The 23,327-nt window shown below is 43.2% G+C and overlaps 1 protein-coding gene across 1 annotated transcript in view; it reads left to right on the plus strand.

The window, feature by feature from the left end:
• abtb2 (ankyrin repeat and BTB domain containing 2) overlaps positions 1-23,327 on the plus strand; it is a 181,698-nt gene that overhangs the window by 129,986 nt on the left and 28,385 nt on the right. Inside the window, exons 4-9 of the mRNA XM_033038903.1 lie at positions 1,818-2,025; positions 9,426-9,578; positions 11,029-11,194; positions 17,134-17,223; positions 17,336-17,437; positions 19,899-19,995. Of these exons, the coding sequence (XP_032894794.1) occupies positions 1,818-2,025; positions 9,426-9,578; positions 11,029-11,194; positions 17,134-17,223; positions 17,336-17,437; positions 19,899-19,995 (816 nt within the window). The remainder of the gene's footprint in view (positions 1-1,817; positions 2,026-9,425; positions 9,579-11,028; positions 11,195-17,133; positions 17,224-17,335; positions 17,438-19,898; positions 19,996-23,327) is intronic.

Genomic DNA, 23,327 nt, shown 5'->3' on the forward strand with positions numbered 1-23,327 from the left:
ATTGGTGGGTTTGGAATTGTATATCAGCCAGAAGGGTAAGAAAACAAAATTGCCTCCCCGAAATTAGTGAACTGAATGGCTTTTTTTGCTGACCTACTTGATTTGTGTTTTCCATTACTGAGGTCGGGAACTTTTAAAAAATTCTTCAAAAAATACTTGAATTTAAATTTCCATCTGCCTTGGTGAGATTCAAACACTGGGTTGTGAATCGATGGCCTTCAAAACTGGATTCCAGTCTAGTAACCTAACTACTGCATCAGGGTCCCATTGTTGTGGAGGAATTCCTGAGGCTAAAGGCTTAATCTCCAACAGTGAGCACGGAAAGTGGGACGTATACAAAGGCTTGCAGAATTCCCAGGGGATTGTGGCATTGAGGGAGACCACAAAAGCAAAGAGCAGTGGAGGAATTTTAAAGTGTGAACGAGGGTTTTGAATTCAAAGCATGCAAAATTATAGCTGCTGTAGGTCAGTACTCACGGGAGTAATGGTTGAGTGTGGCAATGCAGGGCGAGGTAACAGTGTTTTGTATGAGCTGAAGTTTCTGAAGGACTGAAGATGGGAGGCCATCCAAGAAAACAATGGAAACCAGCTGAGGTGTGAGCAGTAGATATTCTAAGATGGGGCAGATAGGGCAATATTGCAAAGTAAGCAGTATTTTTGCGACACAGCAGATATGAGGCCACTTGGGAACAACTAAGATATCAAAAGATAAGCAGTCTGCTTCAGTCTTGATCAGTGACCTGGGAGAGATATGGCATTGGTGCTAAAGAAGAAATACAATCAATGAACAAGGCCAATGTCTTTAGTCCTCCCGAGTGTTTAATTGGAAAAATCTCTGCTGTACATCCCCCAAGTAGTCTGGCAAAATGGAAATGGTGCATGGGTGAAGAGGTGATGGTAATGAGATAGATATTGTATCTTCATACCCAGGATAAACTTTTGGGAAGCTTTAGTTTATACTTTACTTTAGAGATACAGCATAGAAACAGGCCCTTCGGTCCACCGAATCCACGCCGACCAATGTATACTAGTTCTATCCTACACAATAGGAACAATTTACAGAAGCTAATTAACCTACAAGCCTGCATATCTTCGGAATGTGGGAGGAATGTAGGAGCACCCAGAGAAAACCCATGTGATCACAGGGAAAACAAGCAAACTCCGTACAGACAGCACCCATAGTCGGGATCGAACTCGAGGCTCGGGTGCTATAAGGCAGCAACTCTACTGCTGCACCACTGTGCCAGCCAGCAATGATCTCCAGGGCAGGGTGAGAAACCATTGTAGGAGGTTCTCCAGTTATGACCAGAAGGGGAAGGGCTGTCCCATTTCAGCTGACCAATGAAGAAAATCCATTGCTTACATTAAAAAAAATGAAAATAAAAAACACTGTCAACAATAAGCATGTACAGAAAGAAAGGGGAAGAAAGCACGGAGAGAGGAGAGGCAGGATAAAGTGTGGCAGCTAATAGGTAAACACAGGCGAGGGGGTTTATCAAAAGCCCACCTGGCTCGTGTCCACCTATTACCTGCCACGCTTTGTCCTGCCTCTCCTCTCTCCCAGCTTTCCTCTCCCTCCCCTACACTCAGTCTGAAGTAGGGTCCCGACCTGAAATATCACCTATTCATTTTCTCCAGAAATGCTGCCTCCGGTGAGTTACTCCAGCACTTTCTGTCCTTTTGTGTAAACCAGCATCTGCAGTTCCTTACTTCTACAGATAGAAAGTACTAGTTATGCTTCTAATGTAGGCCTTTTGCTTTTGCGGTCTCATGTGTTGACAGCTGACTGTTTTATTCTGATTGTGCTCCTTGTCCAGGTGATCTTGTGTCTCGAGCCATGCACCATCTGCAGTGCTCAACCAGCCTGTCCCCAGGAATGAGTCCATGTCGTCATGGCAGGCAGCAGCCTGTCACCTGGTCTCCCGACAGCCTGCACACGCTTTACTACTTCCTGCGGTGTCCACAGATGGAATCGATGGAGAATCCCAACCTGGATCCACCTAGAGTCTCCCTAAATAATGAAAGGTAACATTTTGGCAATCTACAGTTTTCATTTTAAGCTTCCCTTTAGCCTTTATAAAAACTTTCCCCAGCATAGATTAGTTTTGCTCTCTCCTCCCCCCCCCCCCCCCCCCCCCCCCCCCCCCCGCACTTGACTTCTCTGGAATGCTGGAAGTTGCGGGGAGACTTGATAGAGGCATAGATAGGATAGTTAGCAGCTTTTTCCTTGGGTAGAAATGCTAAAAGGTAGACGGCATAGCTTTAAGGTGAGAAGGGCAAAGTTTAAAGGAGATATGCTGGCAAATTTATTTTTTACACTGAGAGTGGTGGGTGTTTGCAGATGAGATTAGTTTATCTTGGCATCATATTCATTATGGATATTGTATACTGAAGGACCTGTTCTGGTGCAGTACTCTTCTATTTTTATGTGTGCTCTATGTTTAAGGCTTACAGCTGCTAGTGCCTCACTGCCAGACGTCAAAAAGTAAATAGTTCACAATGTTTGTAAAAAATCCACAAGTTAAGTTACTCTGAGTCCTATATCTGATATAAGCAGAGTAGATAGCAGGTGTTTCCAATAAACATGGGTGTACAGTGCCCAGGTGATGCCCATGCTTATGTACACCCAGCATCACTGGGAAGCCACGAATTCAATGTCAATAGGTCGCAAGCTTTATTGTAATCAGGAGCCATGTATCCAGCTGAGGCATCATTGTGGAGAAGATTCCAGAAAGATACCATTAAAATACTTGTCAAGAAACAAATAAGTTAACTTTGATATAGAGTCATAGATTGATACAGTGTGGAAACAAGCCCTTTGGCCCAACTTGCCCACACCGGCCAACATGTCCCAGCTACACTAGTCCCACCTGCCTGCGTTTGGTCCATATCCCTCCAAACCTGTCCTATCCATGTAAAGTTCAAGATTGCCATAAACTCTTGAGTCAGGAGTTTACATTCTGAAACGAAAGGCGCACAAAACATTTAGACTTGACTACTTTATGTGAAGAGCAGTAAAAGTGTGGAAGGGGATACTTAGCAAGTGAGTGGAGGCAAAACTGTGTGGAAGGAATGGGAGAGATTTTTAAGGGTATAAAAAATTAAGAGGTGTTAATTTTAGGGTTAAACAAATAAGATGCAATATCTTTTGTGTGTCTCTACTTGGATGTTAACAGTTATTGATGATGGATGATAAAATAAGAAGTAAATTGCAACTTCCCACAGTTCAAATTTAATTTGGAAATTATTCAAACATTTAAAATAAGCAAAGTAAGTGAAGAAAAAGCATAGATTTAAAAATAAACTTGGAAATCTTTGGTTGAAATTGTCTATATTTTGATGTATTCTCCTGCAGGAAATGATGTGAATGTGCTCTTCCCCTCTATCATTCCTCCTCTCCCTCACCCTCATCACCCCCACTCCATCCAGCCAAATAAAACTAGTGACAGATTATCACTCATCCTTTATTCTTTTTGACAGCATGCTATGTCACTTGGTAACCACTGGTTTCATATATTTGTGTCACTGAGCTATTTAAGCAAATCATTAATCTGCTGGCTTTAAGTATCAGGTTTCCTGGCTAACATTAATCAATTTAAGGAAAGCTGTTAAGAGGAAAATTGAAATTGGCCAGCCTTTCCATTTACTTTTTGCATGACTTTGCAGTGTGGAAGTTGGCTGACATTGCCCACAAAACACTCATGACTACATTTCAAAATAATATACTTGTGCATATGATAGATACCATACACATTCATTCAGTTTAATACAAATAAATGAAGAGAAAGGAATAGATGGTTGTATTGAACTATTGATGGGAGAGGGTATTATGGTATTTCAACAGCACTGCAGATCATTCTGAGTCATAATCAGAATAATACAGCACAGAATTAGTCCCTTTGGCCCATCTCATCCATGCCGACCAAGATGCCCCATCTAAGCTGGCCCCATTTGCCTGCATTTGCCCCATATCCCTCCAACCCTCCTATTCATGTACCTGCCCAAGTATCTTTCAAATACTTAATGCTTTCAATGCTTAAAATGCTGTTATGTAGCTGCCTCAACAACCTCCAATGACTGCGTGTTCCATATACCCACCACCATCTGAGTGAAAAAGCTGCTCCTCAGGTTCTCTCTGACCTTAAACCAATGTCCTCTGGTTCTTGACTTCCCTTTCTTGAGTAAAAGACCGTGCATTCACTCTATCAATTCCCCTCATGATTTTATGCATCTCTATAAGATAAACCCTTAGCCTCCTGCACACCAAGGAATAAAGTCTGAGGTTGTCCAAATTTTCCCTATAGATCTGGCCCTTAAGTCCAGGCAACATCCTCATAAATCTTCTCTGCACTCTTTCCAACTTATTGATTTTGTTGAATGAACTGCTTCTGTACGATAAACACCGCAGAGTTTTCATGCACATGCCCTCAAACGTTAATTGGTTACACTGCATGATTTTTGTCTTCAAATAACATTTAAGATATTCTAGCACCCTGCTCCAGTCAGTAAAGCCTATTCTACACTTGTATTATACTCGCTGAAATAACACAAATATTGAGCACATAATGGTACAGTCCACTATACAGCATGTCTTTATTTCAACTTCTCCTGTTGTTTCTGTTTGCAGATCTATTCTTGCTCACAAAAAGAAATACTTTTGTTACAGTGAATGGTGCGACATTTTCTGATCATGAATGGCATAATCTTGCACATTCCGTTAATTTGCTAATATCCCCTCTCTTCAATGAATGGAAATGTACGTGTTAGCTGCAAAACTTCTCCTTCCCCATTGGGAAACCCATTTAAAGGTTTCACAATGGATTCCATTCTAAAAATAGAAAACAATTCAGTCTGTCTCTTTAACCAAGCAGCACAAACAGTGAGTATGGCCAAGGGAGGCATTTGACTGCTGCAGCTTCCTGGTAATATTGTTTATGGAATTGCTATTCACTTCCGATACCCATGAATAAACGCCTCGGCAGGATTCACAGGCATGCTGAAACCCCTTTGTGGATACAGGCATATTGTTAAATATTTGGAAAACAAAATGGTTTGACTAAATCCATAATGATATGGGAATGCAGCAGGTGGTGTTCATTAACTCTCACCTTTATTCATGAAGAATTTGGATTAAAGAAGATCCTGCAATAAACTGAAATAAATTAATGTTTTAAGGAGAGAATGATCCATATAATTTAATTCTAATGAATACTTTATGTCCAAATACTTATTTGTCCTACAGATAATGATGGAATTGTTTATTTCCAGGATTTTGCAGTTTAATTTCTGGTTTCCCTTTTTATAATGAAAAGTAAATCAGGTTGGTTTTGGACATTACTGTTCAAACGTAAAACAATATATTTGAGAAATAAAATGTTTTGGCGCATCATGTATTTCATTAAACCCCTTCAGAAAAAACAGATACAAATTGAGAAACCGATTAAAATGGGAATAGGCAGAAGGTGGCTATGGTATTAAAATGTGTTGAGGATGTCTATGAAGCCAATATATGCGGTCATGGCATATGAATGTGACCTTTAGCTGTTAAAGTAATCAATAAATTAAGAGCATTACGTAAATTGTCTAGAAAATATTTCAAAGGGCAGAAAGTGTAATATTAACTATCCAATCTTGCATCTCTCACATAATTGCATTCTACATCCATTGCTGGTTTAGAGTAATTGTATTGGATGGCTGCAGAACCTCTTAACTGTGCTTCTAATATGTTTGTAGTCTCCGTTTTATTTTTACATTTTGTGATTATCATTTTTTTGATAAATACTGTCACAGGACCTGCAGAAATTTATTGTGTAGCTTACATCAAGTGACAGGAATAAACTACCACATGTCAGGAATGCAAAATTCCCTCCAGGAGTCTGAATGTATATGTCGGGAGCAAATATCCTCATGTTATGGTTGGCCTTCGTCCTGATTATATTTGATTATACCCTTGCTGACCAAAGTAAAGTACCATGGGATTAGAACATGATTTTTATAAACGTTCTTCTTTTATAAGCCTCTTTGTGAAATGATCAGGCATTTTCATTTTTTGTGCTAACAACTGAAGTGGTAAACAATGCAATGATGACTCCAAAGATGTGCAGGGTTGTAGGTTAATTGGCTTCTGTAAAAATGGCCCTAGTGTGGAGGATGTGGAACTGAGATAACATAGAACTAGTGTAAGGGTGATCTTTGGGTGGCACGAATTTGGTGTGCCAAAGAGCCTGTTTCCATGCTGTATCTCTAAACTAAAGTAAACTAAACTGAGGCTCCTGTTAATTGTGTAGACCCTCTCCCTCCAAAACCCTTTCACTGGGGATGTTTATTGTACAGGATGCTCCTGAGTTGTAGAAAAAGTAAATTGGCTAATTCATCATAGTCTCAAGAATGCCTCTATTTGTCCATTGAACTGCAAACCATTACTTTTAACAGGAAACAAAAGCAAATCGCAAGTCTATTTGCAGGAAGAACAAATTTCCATTGACACTGCTGTCTCTTTAGTTCAACCTTTCTATAGCCAAGATTCTGCAAAGGTCACCACTTCTGCAGTTTGATGTTACCAAACAGTGCCGCAAGCAGATTAGCAGATAATTTAACATTTCAAGCATTCCGCCATGCATCAGAACGTAGCATGCAAGCTCAACAAATATTTTAATTCAATGCCAGAGGAAAGTAACAGGGAAAAAGAGGCGGATGTGGCGGTATAGCATGCAAAATTAGGTTGGCAGTTGCCTCAGATGATCTGTTTCACACATGCTTCAAATATTAATCTTTTCCACTCATCTTCACGTTAAATTGGTCAGCTATTGATCCTTCAGTCATTCTGGTGTGACCTGTTCACTTTTCTGGTCACCCTTCTCTTTGATTTGCTTCAAATAATATGTTGATCTTTCATTTTCTTGGTTTTAATAAAGGACTGAACCTCTGAAGCATTAACTCTGTATAAGCTGACTGACTTGCAATGCATTTCCAATGTATTTTGTGTCTGCTTGTAGGTTTCCAGGTGGTTTGTTTCATGGTACCACAGAATTCGTGTTTCTTCAAAACAACATTGATTCAGTCCCTACTTTTTATGATTGAACAATGGAACTTTAGCAATCTATCACTGCAATTTACCATCAAATTTCATTGAAAGCCAATTAGTGACAAAAACATTCATAAACTCTTCTAATATTTGAAAAGGAACCACAAAATATAAAGCTTCAGTGCAATACGTGACTATTGAAATACAGTATCATGGATGCATTTGACTGTTGCATCCATAATGTGAGGTAAGGGAAACAAGTAGAGTAGCTATGGAAACTATGAGATTCAAAGAAGAGGAAGTACTGACACTTTTGAGAAATATAAAAGTGGATAAGTCTCCAGGTCCGGACAGGATATTCCCTAGGACATTGAGGGAAGTTAGTGTAGAAATAGCAGGGGCTATGACAGAAATATTTCAAATGTCATTAGAAACGGGAATAGTACCGGAGGATTGGGTACTGCGCATGTTGTTCCATTGTTTAAAAAGGGATCTAAGAGTAAACCTAGCAATTATAGACCTGTTAGTTTGATGTCAGTGGTGGGCAAATTAATGGAAAGGATACTTAGAGATAATATATATAAGCATCTGGATAAACAGGGTCTGATTAGGAACAGTCAACATGGATTTGTGCCTGGAAGGTCATGTTTGACTAATCTTCTTGAATTTTTTGAAGAGGTTACTCGGGAAATTGATGAGGGTAAAGCAGTGGATGTTGTATATATGGACTTCAGTAAGGCCTTTGACAAGGTTCCTCACGGAAGGTTGGTTAAGAAGGTTCAATGGTTGGGTATTAATGGTGGAGTAGCAAGATGGATTCAACAGTGACTGAATGGGAGATGCCAGAGAGTAATGGTGGATGGTTGTTTGTCAGGTTGGAGGCCAGTGACTAGTGGGGTGCCACAGGGATCTGTGTTGGGTCCACTGTTGTTTGTCATGTACATCAATGATCTGGATGATGGTGTGGTAAATTGGATTAGTAAGTATGCAGATGATACTAAGATAGGTGGGGTTGTGGATAATGAAGTAGGTTTTCAAAGTCTACAGAGAGATTTATGCCAGTTGGAAGAGTGGGCTGAAAGATGGCAGATGGAGTTTAATGCTGATAAGTGTGAGGTGCTACATCTTGGCAGGACAAATCAAAATAGGACGTACATGGTAAATGGTAGGGAATTGAAGAATGCAGGTGAACAGAGGGATCTGGGAATAACTGTGCACAGTTCCCTGAAAGTAGAATCTCATGTAGATAGGGTGGTAAAGAAAGCTTTTGGTGTGCTGGCCTTTATAAATCAGAGCATTGAGTATAGAAGTTGGGATGTAATGTTAAAATTGTACAAGGCATTGGTGAGGCCAATTCTGGAGTATGGTGTACAATTTTGGTCGCCTAATTATAGGAAGGATGTCAACAAAATAGAGAGAGTACAGAGGAGATTTACTAGAATGTTGCCTGGGTTTCAGCAACTAAGTTACAGAGAAAGGTTGAACAAGTTAGGGCTTTATTCTTTGGAGCGCAGAAGGTTAAGGGGGGACTTGATAGAGGTCTTTAAAATGATGAGAGGGATAGACAGAGTTGACGTGGATAAGCTTTTCCCACTGAGAGTAGGGAAGATTCAAACAAGGGGACATGACGAGAATTAAGGGACTGAAGTTTTGGGGTAACATGAGGGGGAACTTCTTTACTCAGAGAGTGGTGGCTGTGTGGAATGAGCTTCCAGTGAAGGTGGTGGAGGCAGGTTCGTTTTTATCATTTAAAAATAAATTGGATAGTTATATGGACGGGAAAGGAATGGAGGGTTATGGTCTGAGCGCAGGTATATGGGACTAGGGGAGAATACGTGTTCGGCACGGACTAGAAGGGTCGAGATGGCCTGTTTCCGTGCTGTAATTGTTATATGGTTAATATGTTACTATATTTCAATAGAGTCCCATATTGTGCTGAAGCTTTATATTTTGTGGTTCTTTTTCAAATATTGGAAGAGTTTATGAATGTTTGTCACTAATTGGCTTTCAGTAAAATTTGATGGTAAATTGCAGGGATAGATTGCTAAATTGTGTATTCAACAACACTGAATACAACTCCACATCAAGTAAGAACAAGGGACAGTGGTTTAAATGTGGCTAAAGAGATATTTAAATTATCTTTTAAATAACATTTTAAACCTGCTTCGATAGTTCATACCACAAATTGAGACTGGAAGTCCAACTCTTTCAAGTTGATCTGCAACTTCAGAGGTCAGGCTTCTTATCATGAATTATGTTTGTTGCAACATCCCTTGCAATCTGGTTACTGAAACTGATTACTGATAATGGTCTGCCTAGTGCATTGAGGGTGACTTTTGTTATTGCTAAAATTGCTTTTACTGCAGCTGAATGTTAAGAGTTTCTCTTGCAATGTCCATAGGCCCTTCATGTTGCTGCCTCCATTGATGGAGTGGATGAGAGTAGCTATCACACACGCTGAACACCGGCGCAGTCCAACAGTCGATAGTGATGATGTGAGGCAGACTGCCCGTTTGCTGCTCCCGGGGCTGGATTGTGAACCACGTCAACTGAAGTATGTGCAATTCCTTTATTGCAGTTTTTTAAGAGTTGAAATGTGGAGAAAGAGGCACCTGTCCTTATGCAAAGTGAGATGCCAAGGCTTTGGGGAAACACACACTAATTGGATCCTAAATGTGGTCCCAGACTTTGAGGTCAACTGGATTATCTGAATGATCTTGTTTCTAATTCCAACTTCCTCAAGAACTTTGAGGTGACCAAAACTGTGTGCAATACTCCACAAATGCAGCCTAATCAAAGTTCTATAAAGCTGTATAATCACTTTCTGACTCCTATACTCAATGCCCCAACCAATGAAGGCGAGCATACTATACACCTTATTTACCATTATATCTCCTTGCGTTTCAACTTTCAGAGAGCTATTGACTTGGATCCCAAGAGCTCTCTGTACATTAATGTTGTTAAGGATACTGCCATTCAAATTCTTGCCACTTTTTACATTCCCTCACACTTGACATCTCAAATGCAACACCTCACCTTTGCTGGGATTAAACTCCATTTGCCATTTCTCGACCCATTTCTGTAATTGATCTATATATATTGCTGCATACTCCTCACAGTCCATAACTCTAGAATCTTAGTGTCACATGAACATTTACCAACCAACCCATCTCATAAGTCATAAGGTCATAAGTGATAGGAGTAGAATTAGGCCATTCGGCCCATCAAGTCTACTCCGTCATTCAATCATGGCTGATCTATCCCTCCCTCCTAACCCCATTCTCCTGCCTTCTCCCCATAACCACTGACACCTGTACTAATCAAGAATCTATCTATCTCTGCCTTAAACATATCCACTGATGGCCTCTACAGCCTCCTGTGACAGAGAATTCCATAGATTCACCACCCTCTGACTAAAAACATTTATTGTCATCTTTCCTAAAGGAACGCCTATAAGAATCTACATTTATGTCCAAGTTATTTATATATTTCACAAACAACAGAGGTCCAGGCATAGATCCTTGCAGAACTCCACTGATCACAGACCTCTAGCCAGAATAACGGCCTTCCACCACAACCCTCTGTATTCTATTAGTAAGCCTGTTCTGTATCCATACGACCAAGTTAGCCTGCCATGCGGGAATTTATCAGGAATTTATAACGAAATGCCTTACTAGTTAGGGAGAGGTAGAAAGATCTGACTTGCACTCACCAATCACTGGTGACAGTGCACCTGTGTGCCTGCCATCCAAAGACAGCATCCAAGGACAACCTGGTAAAAGACTCCCTGTTCAGGTACACAAATGGAAACAAAACCTCTGGGCAAGGAAGCGAGTAACTCACCATAACCTTTGAACGCTTGCAAATTGTATTCCAGCAACACCAAAAAATCAATACCATTAGGAAGGAAAGAGGAAAAATGCTTAAAGAATATTAAATGTTTTTTAATTGATTGAATTAGATTCTAGTGGCACCATGCAAACATTTGTAATGCATTTTTTTAGAACCGAGGACTGTTTCAGCTCATTTCGAAGACTGGATGCAAAAGCTGCCACGGCCAAGTTTCAGCAAGACCTCGGGTTTCGCATGTTGAGCTGCGGCAGAACAGATCTGGTGAATCAGGCCATAGAGCTTTTGGGAATCGATGGTGTCAACACCATGGATAACCAGGTAATACTTACTTTCTTAGGTACACAAAATTGCTGGGGAAACTCAGCGGGTGCAGCAGCATCTATGGAGCGAAGGAAATAGGCGACGTTTCGGGCCGAAACCCTTCTTCAACCCACCTTCGATATTCCAGCATCTGCAGTTCCCTTTTGAACAATACTTACTTTCTTTCTTGATTTAAAATTATTTTATTTGGTGACATTTAACCATAATTAATAGGGCAGAAATTTGTCAGTGGTCGTTTGCATTAAACAGATGTGAGAGTATAAGCTGCTGTTGTAATCATCACCCAGTTTCTGATTCCATGTGGTCAATAGAACTAAATGGCAAAAGGTGATTTCAATTAGTGACCAGGCTAGAATCCAAAGATTAATTTCTCTCATAAAATCAATGTGCAGTTATAACGAAGCTGTGTGGCATTTATCTTAAAGTACCATCAAACACTTTCAAAGAAGCACCCAATTGTGTAGGAAGAAAAAATACAAATTTATGTTACATCTATCATTATCTCAGACCATCTGAAAGCACTTTACAGCCCATGAAGTGCTTCTGTTTGATGGAGGAAATGCAGACTTGGACCTAAACTGAGCTGTCCGTGAAACAATTTAAAAAAATGGCAGATAGCTCCAGGGGCGGAAAACCCTGGGGGGGGCCAGAGGGGACACGTCCCCTCCATGTTTTGAAAGGTGGGGGACATCCCACCCAAGTTTTTGTGATCCGGATTTTAAAATCCGGTGACATCTCCGCTTTCCGCGAGACAGTGGGTGTGGGACTGATGATCGAGGGCGCCGATTGGAGGAGAGTGATGTCGGTCAGCAGGCAATGGGGGCGGGACATGATTCAGCGTGATGATTGGAGGAGGGAGGAGTGGGGGGGGGGGGGGTGGTGGTACTGAGGATAGAGTGTGGTGATTGGAGGAGGGAGACGTGGCACAGACCTGCGCCTCATCCGCAGCCAGGATCGATCCCCGGCCGGCTATCCGGCGCTGTCCCGTCCCCACCCGAGTACCCCTCCCCTCCCCCCTCTCCGCTATAGGATCTTTGGTCGGGAATCAGACGGGCCAGTGCAGAGAAACAGCGCTAAACCCAGCTAACTCTGCCTGTCCCGCCAGGTGAGCCTACAGCCTTCCTGGACTTGCGGGAAATATGGCCAGCGCGGAGAAGCAGCGTATCCCGTCAGTCCAGACAGGGCTGTAGTTAACCCGGTGAGACAGGCAGAGTTGAGCTGCATTTAGCGCTGGATTGAGCCTCCGAAGCCTCACGCGCGTGTGTGTGTGTGTGAGTGTGAGTGTGCGCATGCGCGCGTGGCCGCCAAAATATTGTGTCCCCCGTCCCCTCCTTGTTTTGATAGCGAGTTCCGCTCTTGGATAGCTCAGAGCTTGCAGATGCAGTATCATCATCATCATCGACGAGCTCTCGAGACCAAGTATGATGGTGTCCCGGTGGGTTCTTTCTGTTGTCCCTCCAGATGGACATGTGTGCGTGACATTATTTAACATGGGGAAACTGGTGCATGGAGAGCCACAACAAGTTCCTTGACAGAAACAGATCATGATCCAATGCCATGGACTCAATGGTGGTTGGGAGTCTCACCCGGCTGCAGCCTCCTTCTGCTTTCTTAGCTGATGTGATGCTCCACCTACTGGCCAGCCATTATCCTGTGCCTAGTTCACCATTGAGGTCTTCTCCTTCTTAGGCAGGACTTTGACAGGAACCTTGACCTGCCCACCGGGGGGGGGGGGGGGGTCTGCCAGAAGCACAACTCTCAGGTTTAGCTTTCAGGATCCAAGCCACTCGCAAACTTCACCACCACAATAAGATGGCGACCCTCAGAGAAGAAATGTGGTATACAGTGAGGAGAATAGCGAGAGTTTCAGTGTATGAAGACACATTGGTGGAGTGAGCAGACAGGTTATAGAAGAAATGTAAAGCAGAGAATTGTGAAGTAATCTATTCTGATGGGATAAACAAGGAAAGGTAATAGAATAAACGTCACAATTTTAAAGGAGATGCAGTAACAACGTTATGAGTGCATTCCATAATTCTTCAGAGGTGGCAGCATTGTTTATTTTAAAAATTATATCGGATTAGCAACTTGATAAATAAAATTATGTAGATATGGCAACCCTCTGTGAAATGTTGTTTCTTCGCAGCTAGGGTACAGCATCCAGATCTGGGTCCTCCATCATCCTGCACTGTGTTGTTGGTTCTTGGTGTTCACTGATAACCATGGTGTCACAGTTGGAATGGCTTCAGTGAGCAAAGGCTGATTAGGGCCAGTTAATGCTTCAACCACACATTAAGCAAGAGATGCCACACTGGGCTGTGCCATTAATAAGGCTAACCTTGTGAGATTGATCCAGCTAGCGCTTCTGGTTTGCCTCCGCAATCTCCTCAGCACAATATAGCAGAGGACTCGCCCCCAGTTGCATGATTACAAAGGAGGTCCTTTCAGGACTATGGATGTCACTGTTAAAATGTTCCAAACATAATTTGAGGAAATCCGTGAAATATTTATTCACTGAAAGTATTTTTCTTCCTTCAGCTCAACATAGATCTTCTTTGATGGTCTCCCATACAACATTCTGAGACCTACATGGCTGAACACAGCTATCATTGGGGTGGTTAGAGAAGATAGTGTTCCTGGTGTATAATCAGCCTTTGAGGAATGTAGAGAATGTCAGCAAGTATGTCAACTCAAGGACATTGCGGTTTAACTACACTGATATCCACGAGCTAGAATGCTACTTAATTCTTCACCCAGAGAAGTTGGACCTGCACTTCCCTTTCCCTCCCCCTTCCCCTCCCAAACACTGTTCCTCTCAAATGCCAGACATGCTTCCATTTATGTACCATATCCAGGGCCGGTGCTAGGAATTGCGGGGTCCAATTAGAAAACTGATGGCGGGGCCCCTACTCTAGAAAAGTAAAAATTTATGTATGTTTATATTTCGTGTAGTTTCGGGAATTTTAAGGCAAGCTGGTTGGTGATTGGATGCAACCCCCTTAGAGACAGCGTTTGATTGGCCGCCAAATAAATTTGTCAAATCTGTGACAAAAATCGCTGGTCGGTGCGAACTCAGTGGACTATCTGGTTGTATCTCCAAACTAAACTGGTTGTATCTCCAAACTGATCTGGTTGTATCAACCAGACTATCTGGTGGTATCTCCAAACTAAACAGTATAACATGCAGGTACATTCATTTAAAATTAAATTCAGTGATTATTTCACATGATTTCTCACTGTGTAAAGCTCAATATCTGACCAATTTCTGTTTAACACGTTTGGTCTGCCGTGAGCATTTTTCGTTGCATCTCGTTGCATCTCCCCTTTTCCTAATCGGCCACAATTCAGATAATAGTCTACTTTCCTGTTTTTGCCACCAAAGCGGATAACCTCACATTTATCCACATTATACTGCATCTCCCATGCATTTGCCCACTCACCCAGCCTATCCAAGTCACCTTGCAGCCTCCTAGTTTAGAGGGGTTTAAACGGTTTAGAGATGTTTAGAGGGCTTCAGATGGGTTCAGGTGTGTTTACAATTGTTTAGAGGGGAATAGAGGGAAATAGGGGGGCTAGAGGGGGTTTAGACGTGTTCAGAGGGTCCCAGAGGGGTTTAGAGACGTTATAAGCCCCCCGTGAGAAATTGTAATTCTCTGAAATTGAAGATAGACATAAAGCTGGAGTAACTCAGCAGGACAGGCAGCGCAGCGACTCTGGAGAGAAGACCCTTCTTCAGACCGAACTGAACTCGCGTCGATGAGAGTACTTGTGATTGTCTGAAGAAGGGTCTCGACCAGAAACACAACCCTCTCCCCAGAGCCGCTGCCCGTCCCGCTGAGCCACCTTCAATTTCAGAGCCAAACAAAAAACACAGAGTGCTGGAGGAACTCAGCGGGCCAGGCGGCTGCCTCACCCGCAGGGTTTCTCCAGCATTTTTGTCTACTGCAAAACGTCAATGATTCCGGGAATGCTGAGGGGACAGGGTGATAGAGAGGGAGTGGGAGAGCTAGAGAGAGACAATATGGGGAGCGGGAGAGAGAGCGCGAGAGAAAGAGGGAGGGAGGGAGGGAGGGAGTGAGCAAAAGACAGAGAGACACAACCAAAGATCCGCTATAAGATCTTTGGACACAACGTGGGTCGGTAGGTGAATGACAAACCTGCACACCAGGAAGAATCCCCGGGGCCCTCACTCATGATGGTGAGTTAAATGAAATTCTCAACGTGTCATCGATCTACATTCCTCAGTAAATGTAATTGTGTTTTAAACAAGTATTAATGACGCCGCGTGAATTTTATTCAAAGGAACACGGCGTCATTAATACTTGTTCAAAACACTGTAACATTTACTGAGGAATGCGGATAGATGCAGATTCATGACATTGCATAACAAGGTGTTAAGTACTTACCGTTAAGAAGTGCTAACAGCACTAGTTAACAAATCGTTTGTGTATGATGGCCGTGCAGCGGTTGTTATACATGTTCGTTTAAAAAAAATCCGGATGGCGAATTTAAAAAAATCTTTATTTAACAAAGAGAATTCGTATTTCCGTACGAAATACTGAACATTAGCGCGGGGCCCCGCTTAGGCGCGGGGCCCAATTGGGAGCAATCGGTCAAATCGGCTTAACGCCGGCCCTGACCATATCATATTTTGAAGTCCCAAAATGCTGCATCTGTCAATACACTTTGCCATTGGAATTCACATGACATCGGTCTTGCCGCGATTCCCAGGCACTCTTGCTTGGATAAAGTGGGGAATGTGAGATTGTTTTTGATTTCAATGGGAATTTAGGACTGCAGTTAAAAAGGCAAAGGGGAAGATGGGTTCTGTTCTTTAATTACTTTGATTTAATTCAATATTCTTCATGAAATGTTTCTACATTATTTAAAAATGTTAATAAATTCATTTTGATAGTTTTAAATGTCTGAATGTCAGAGACGTTAAATGCTATTAAAGTCTCTTAACAGCTGGCAAAGCCTTGAGTTAGGTTTGGCTCTCTGTTAAAGGTTGCAAGGTGACTTACTCCATTCACTGTCAAGGGTTCTGCCACGGCTCGAGAATTGCAGCTCATTCCTGGGATCCTGCAGGCCAGCGAGATGGTCTGTCTTTACCTGGATTAAGTAAACAGCTGGGAACATATGGAAACAGGAACTGGAGTAGATTATCCTTCCCCTCACATCTGCACCATTTGACAGCATCATGGAAGATGATGGCACAATTTACTGATCTGTAAAAAATGTATCTGCCTCCCTCTTAAATACCTCCACTGATTTAAACAGATGTGGGAAAGTTTGGTGATTCTGGCTGCAGATCTGGGCCAGCAAGATTGGTCTCATGCATATTGAACAAGAACAAAATTTTAAAAAGTACAACTTAATGAATACCAATAATATGTGATTGCATTTGGTAGCAATGGTTCTGATGTCACTGACTAGCCTGGAGTTAATCTATTGTGTTCATCAAAATCTGAAGGTTCACAACCAAGAGTCAAAAGTGTTTTATTGTCATAAGTACTAGAATGGAATTATGACATTCTTAGTTGCTGCCTTTACAAGAAATCCAGTCAATGAGATGATGTACATAAAGTAGTTTTTTATATTTTGGAGATGATCTAAAATTGCTACTTTCCTGAATTCACAAGGGCTTACTTGTGGGGAAGTGCATTGTGCGAGATAAATATGACAAACCAGCTGACTGGTGACATGTGTGAAAATAAGCCATGGTCATGCTTCAAATGACCAAACCTTATATTCATTGACCTATTATCTCAAGGTTATTTCTACCATTATGGTATAGAACCAGAATCCAAGCATGATTTCTGTATGTTTCCAAAAACCAAGAACTGTTGTTTTGTCTGATTATTGTGTGTTCTAACATTGAAGCATTGCTGGTGATCAGCCATTTTCCCACTTACACTTGAGCTCTATTTGTACAGGGGATGACGCCACTTATGTACGCCTGTGCTGCAGGTGATGAAGCCATGGTCCAGATGCTAATAGACGCTGCTGCAAACTTGGATCTTTCAGTGAGTCTTCATTTATTTTACTAATGTAGCTGAATGTCGAAAACCATCAATTTTCCTTGTTAGATTTCTCAAATATCTCTCAATAATGAAAATGTCTATTTTAACTTTTCAGCTTCCCGGGAACACTCAGAGATGTCCTTCAGTGCACCCAGACAGTAGACGCTGGACAGCCCTCACCTTTGCTGTACTGCACGGACATATCCCTGTCGTTCAGGTATCAGAAACAGCACAACTGTGCTGAGTGGCTGGATTGTTAGCCATGGTTTTTGCCCCAAACATTTAATATTGTTGATGTTTCCAATCAGCTATTGTCATGGTTAAATTTATGCATCATAAGAACACCCTCGGATAAAGCATCGTGATAGTTCTGACAACTGGCTCATTCCCTCTTGTCTCTCACTCCCACTGTTAACATGTGAGTTCAATAGCTACCTTTTTAAACAAAAGTCTGCCAGCCAGAAGTCCTAATGTACGATTTGAACCAAATCTTTCTTCTTTGACAAATCTAGTGACAACTTCAAAGCTATCTTTGAAAGTGTTCCAAACTCCTGTTCTCCTCTTTCAACTGCCTCCTGCCTCCACCAGAGAACCTCTCAATCCCAGCAATAGAAAAATTGTGTGCATTCAAGTTTAAAGAATGAGAGACAGTCTTAATGACACATGTATGATTCGTTGGGAGGTGAATAGGATAAATGTTGGGAGGTGTTTCCCCTCAAGGGGGAGTCCAGGACTAAAGCACATTGCCTCAGAATGGAGGGCCATCTATGTAATACTTAGATGAGGAAGAATTTCTTCAATCAAGGTATTCCCTGCTCCAGAAAGCATTTTTCAAAGTCCTCATGTTTTCAATCCCCTCCATCTCTGAAAATCCTTCTAACCTTGCAAAGGAGATATCTGACTGCCCCTAATTCTGCCACTTGCTTATTGCCATATTTAATTCCTCCACTGTTGGGAACCCTATCTTCAGTTGCTTATGGCCCAAGTTTGGAAATTCCCTGCATAAACCAAAACCAAATTAACCAAAACCAAAACTCCCTTCAGGCTTTCTTTTTTCAAGTTGCTCCATAAAACATACTTATTTGTCCCAGTACAGGTGCACAACCTTTTATCCGAAAGCCTTGGGACCAGACACTTTTCGTAATTCAGAATTTGTCGGCCTTCGGAATGGAAATTTTTTAGCGTAGATTTTAATGGCTGGCTCAGTGGTAGAGTGCTCGGCTCATATCCGCAAGGTCGCGAGTTTGCGCCTTGATCCCGGCAGTTACTCGGTCGCGAGTTTGAGTCTTCAATGTCGTTTTTTCTTGCATAATAAATGTCTGTATGAAATGCAGTGTAGGAGAGGTGTACTGACTGTGTGGGCAGAACTTTGGAAGTGATTGCCCACCAGTCTAAAAAGCCGCTGTGTCTCCCTGTCCCTGGGATAGCAGGGGGTGATCAAACAGCACAATACCCCCCTCCCCCTCCAACTCCAGAGGAATCCGCTCCCCGATGGGCCGCTACGGCAACAAGTGGCAGTTTGCCCACAGCCCGAGCTGCGCCCTCTCATCCGCCACCCCAAGAACAAGACGTACCTTGCACACCATCAGCTTCTGCCCCTACGTGTTCCTCTGGAGTTGGAGCGGGGCTGGGCTGGAGTTGCTGCTGGCTGTGGGTCTCTGGGATCTCCGTGCTTGCAGTGGGCCTGGGGGTCGGTGTCCCGTTGGTCCTGACGTCTCCGGCCACCCCCCTGGACTGGAGCTGAGACTGGGAACTGTACCGCCCTTGCCCCCTCCCTCTGCAACTGCAAACAACCCCACTCTCCTGCAAGGGCGGTACAGTTCCCGGAGGATGGCAGGTGGCCGGAGACGTCAGGACCAACAGGAACCCGCTCCCCGATGGGCCCCTACGACGCCCCGAGCTGCGCCCCGTCATCCGCAACCCAGGTTCCTCTGTAGTTGGTGCGGGGCTGGGCTGGGCTGCTGTTGGCTGTGGGTCTCTGGGATCTCCGTGCTTGCAGTGGGCCTGGGGGTCGGTGTCCCGTTGGTCGTGACGTCTCCGGTGACTGGCACTGACCTGCTGTCATCGCCGACGTGAAGACAGTGCAAAGCCCCCGCGCCGGTGCAATGAGCGGGGAGCTGGAGAGGGGAGGGAAGGGGTCACACACATGGCCGGGAAGCAGAGGGATGTAGGTGGGGTAAAATTGAAGGGAGCGACAATCTGCTTCTGCCTGCCCGCTGAGTTAAAAAGTTCCCACGCAAGACTCACGATACACTGTGTATCGTGAGTCTACCGTGGGAACTTTTTAACTCAGCGGGCAGGCAGCAGCAGATTGTCAATTATTAACCCTCTCGCGCAATATACCCTCACCTTCTCTTTTATGAATGGGATTTAGTTCCCCTTTCTTCGAGGACCGACCGGAGGTTCCACTGTCACCTCTGCAGGCCGCCCTCGGTGAACGTTTTCAAGGACCTTTCTTCAAGGACCGAAAAAATGTCCGCTATTCGGAGGTTTTCGTTATTTGGATCTTCGGATAAAAGGTTGTGCACCTGTATTGACATCAATATCTTTCAAAGTTTCTCAGAGCTTATTTTATTTTTATTGATGGCACTGTGAAGTGCCTCAGTGTTTTTGCTATATGGTAAAAACAATCTATCAATGCAAGTTGTTGATTAGGATATTATTGCTGCAATTTATAGCTGCTGCTTGATGCTGGGGCAAATGTGGAAGGTGCCCTCATTAATTCCGGGGAAGATAATTGTGCCGAGACACCACTTCAGCTGGCTTCAGCAGCAGGTAATCTCTCACTTCTCTTTCCTCCCCTCTCCACCACCCTGTATTTTTCTCCATTTCATCTGCATAAGATACGGCCTGTCTTTTATTCCCAGCAGCTTGGTATGCCTCAGATGATGTATTGCCTGCACAAGTTCCTGAGATTAATAGAAGAAAGCCCAATCAGTCCATGCTGGGTCATCCATTCAGAGCATACTGACAGTCCACCCATCACAGCTCAGACTATTTCTTAATTAATTCCAGGACATTTACCTCTATTACCTTAAATGGAATATTGTTCAAGGGGTATAGGTATTGATTTTAACTCTGTATTTCAGATCACTGGGCCTAGTTTATTATTCAGTTATCTGTTTACTAGTGGAACATTAATATACAGTAAGTAAGTAAATTTGAAACCAGCTTAAAGACAGAGAGAGAAGCTAATGACCCTGGGGGAAGCGGCAAGCTATCAATTTCTCAGCTTGATTCAGGATCCCGCATCACCTGCTACAGAGACAGATGAATGGAGTTATTTACAGACCACATTTTTGCCATTTGACCTGTACAACCAATAATAGGATGAGCTTTACTTCAAACAATGCTATTTTACTTTGGCAACAGCAATTGGTGTAACTATAAATCTGGTTTCTCTTTTGGAAGTGATTTATGATGTGATGTTGTTTGGAATTAACATCATTTTATTATGCTGCATCTTAAAGAAGTACCCTCCCCTCAATAGACAATAGATGCAGGAGTAGGCTCTTCGAGCCAGCACCGCCATTCAATGTGATCATGGCTGATCATCCCTTCAGTAGCCCGTTCCTGCCTTCTCCCCATATCCCCTGACTCTGCTATCGTTAAGAGCCCTATCTAGCTCTCTCTTGAAAATATCCAAAGAACCGGCCTCCACTGCCCTCTGAGGCAGAGAATTCCACAGACTCACAACTCTCTGTGTGAAAAAGTGTTTCCTCATCTCCTCAGGTCCTTTATTACTGAAGTTTACGTGCATGTTTTTGTAAGATGCATTGTGAGAGTGTAGTGGAACACTGAGAATCTTTAGGTCGCAGTCATTGATAGCCATGTCTGTGTAGAGGGTTTTCTCCTGCACTTTAGCAAAGTGATATATTATGTTTTCAGGAAGAGCGATGAATTTAGAATTGATGGGTTCCTTCTAAGGAGTGTCTCATTCAGTGGTGTGGTGATATTATTCATTAGAATGCAGTATCACAAAATAAAGCCTAATTGGAACAGCACAGTGTAATTAGAACATAGTTTAAGGTAAATAGATCTCATGTGCCTGATTAGATATATCCAAGGACACTATAGAAATTGCAGGAGTCCTGGTTAGACACTATTTAAGAAAGGATGCAAAGAAAATCCTGGAAACTATAGACCAGTTTAAGCCTAACTTTTGTGGTGGGAAAGTTATTGGAGAGGATTCTGTGAGATAAGATATGCATTTGAAAAGACAGGTTGAGTAGAGATAGTCAGCATAGTTTTGTGCGTGGGAAATCATGTTTCATTAATTTGATTCAGTTTCTCGAGGGAGTAACCAAGAAGGTTAATGAGGGCATAGACGTAGACATAGTCAATGTGGACTTCAGCAAGACCTATGATAAGGTTCTACATGGTAGGCTACTCTGGAAGGTTAGATTGCATAGGATCTATGGAGAACTACCTATCAGTGCGCAGATTGGCCTCATGGAAGGAAGCAGAAGGTAGTTTTTCGTCCTGGAGACCTGTGACTAATGGTGCGCCACAGGTATTGGTGCGGGGACCATTACTCTTTGTCATCTATATCAATAATTTGCATAAGAATGTACAAGGCATGATTAGTAAGTTTGCAGTTAACACTAGACAGGTATCAAGAATCACAGCAAGATCTTGATCAGCAAGTGGGTTAAAAAAAAGCTAATGTAATACAATAAGCCAGTTCGATATTCCGACTGTGCATGCACAGGTCATAGGTTGCTCGGGCTAAATATTCACAGCAGCCGTGCCGCTGCATGGGTGCAGACTTGCATCTTGTCCCTATTCATCCGCCGCTGGGCCGTCCCCGTCCCCTCTCGAGTGCCCTGTCCGGGGGCGGCAGGTGCCGGACGGGAGCGGCGGAGCGCGGAGGGTGGGGATAGAAGACCCTCCTTCAGAATTCCTACACATTCGACTTTTATGCTGTGCTTGGGATGGATGGGAGCGGGGATTTTCACGGGAGCAAGGAACAAATGACCTAAAGTTTGCGTTGAGTGAACTGAGTGTTCTTAACGTCCTCGCCGTACACTGGCATTTTGTGAGAGTGGTTGGATCCCTGCTTCAGCTCAACCAACGACGGTCACATTATCCGGACAGGCGGCGGGGGATCAGCAGCTGATGTGAGGCATCGGCGATGCTCTGGAATCCTAGTCAGCCATTGCAGAGCAGCGGGGTCAAGGAGGCTGCGCTCGACCCGGGGAGTAGAGGTGTCAGTTTTCCAGCGGCGAGCGGAGAGGCACCAGCTACCGTGGGCCGCTCACCTGTCGGACGCTGACTCCTTCATTCTGGGATCCAACCACTCTCACAAAACGCCAGTGTACAACGAGGATAGTAAGAACACTCAGTTCACTCAACGCAAACTTTAGGTAATTTGTTCCTTGCACCCGCAGAAATCTCCAGCGCGCTCGAGACGAGGAGGTTCTGAAGTTGCATTCTTTTGATTGAGGACATTTTCTCGACTCTCCTAGAAACAATGAGCCATGGCTTTACCAGTGGTGTCTGTCTAACTGAAACCTCTCTCCCCCACCTCTCACCGTCTCTCCCTGTCTCCCACTCGCATCTACCCCCTCTCTCTCGCTGTTGCACCCCGTTCTCTCCCGCTACCAGGCACCCCGTTCTCTTTTTTAATTCTCAAATGACCTTTGACAAATCCCATGATTCCTTGCGCTTTTCAGAATACCGAACTGGCTTATTCAGACAAATGGCAGGTATTGACATTTGGGAAGTCAAACCAGGGCAGGACCTTTCACAGTGAATAATAGGGCAGAAGGATATAGATGTAGTACATAATAAATGCATGGTACTATTCATGTATCCCTGAAAGTGGCATCACAGGTAGATAGGATAGTGATGAGGGCTTTTGGTCTGCTGGCCTTCATCAACAAAAGAAACTATGTTAAAGTTTCAGATTGAAGGCCTTTTACCAGAATTGGATATTGACAAATGAGTAGGACAAATGGAATATCTCTGATAGGGTGAGGCCAGAAATGAATCCAATGAACCCCCATTACACTTCCACTATTCAAAGTACATCCCTGTTGAGGTGGGGAAATCGGATCAGTACCAGATCAGTACACGCCAGATACAGTCTCACTCGGGATCTGATT

Source organism: Amblyraja radiata, chromosome 20 (assembly GCF_010909765.2).
Source record: "Amblyraja radiata isolate CabotCenter1 chromosome 20, sAmbRad1.1.pri, whole genome shotgun sequence".
NCBI lineage: Eukaryota > Metazoa > Chordata > Chondrichthyes > Rajiformes > Rajidae > Amblyraja > Amblyraja radiata.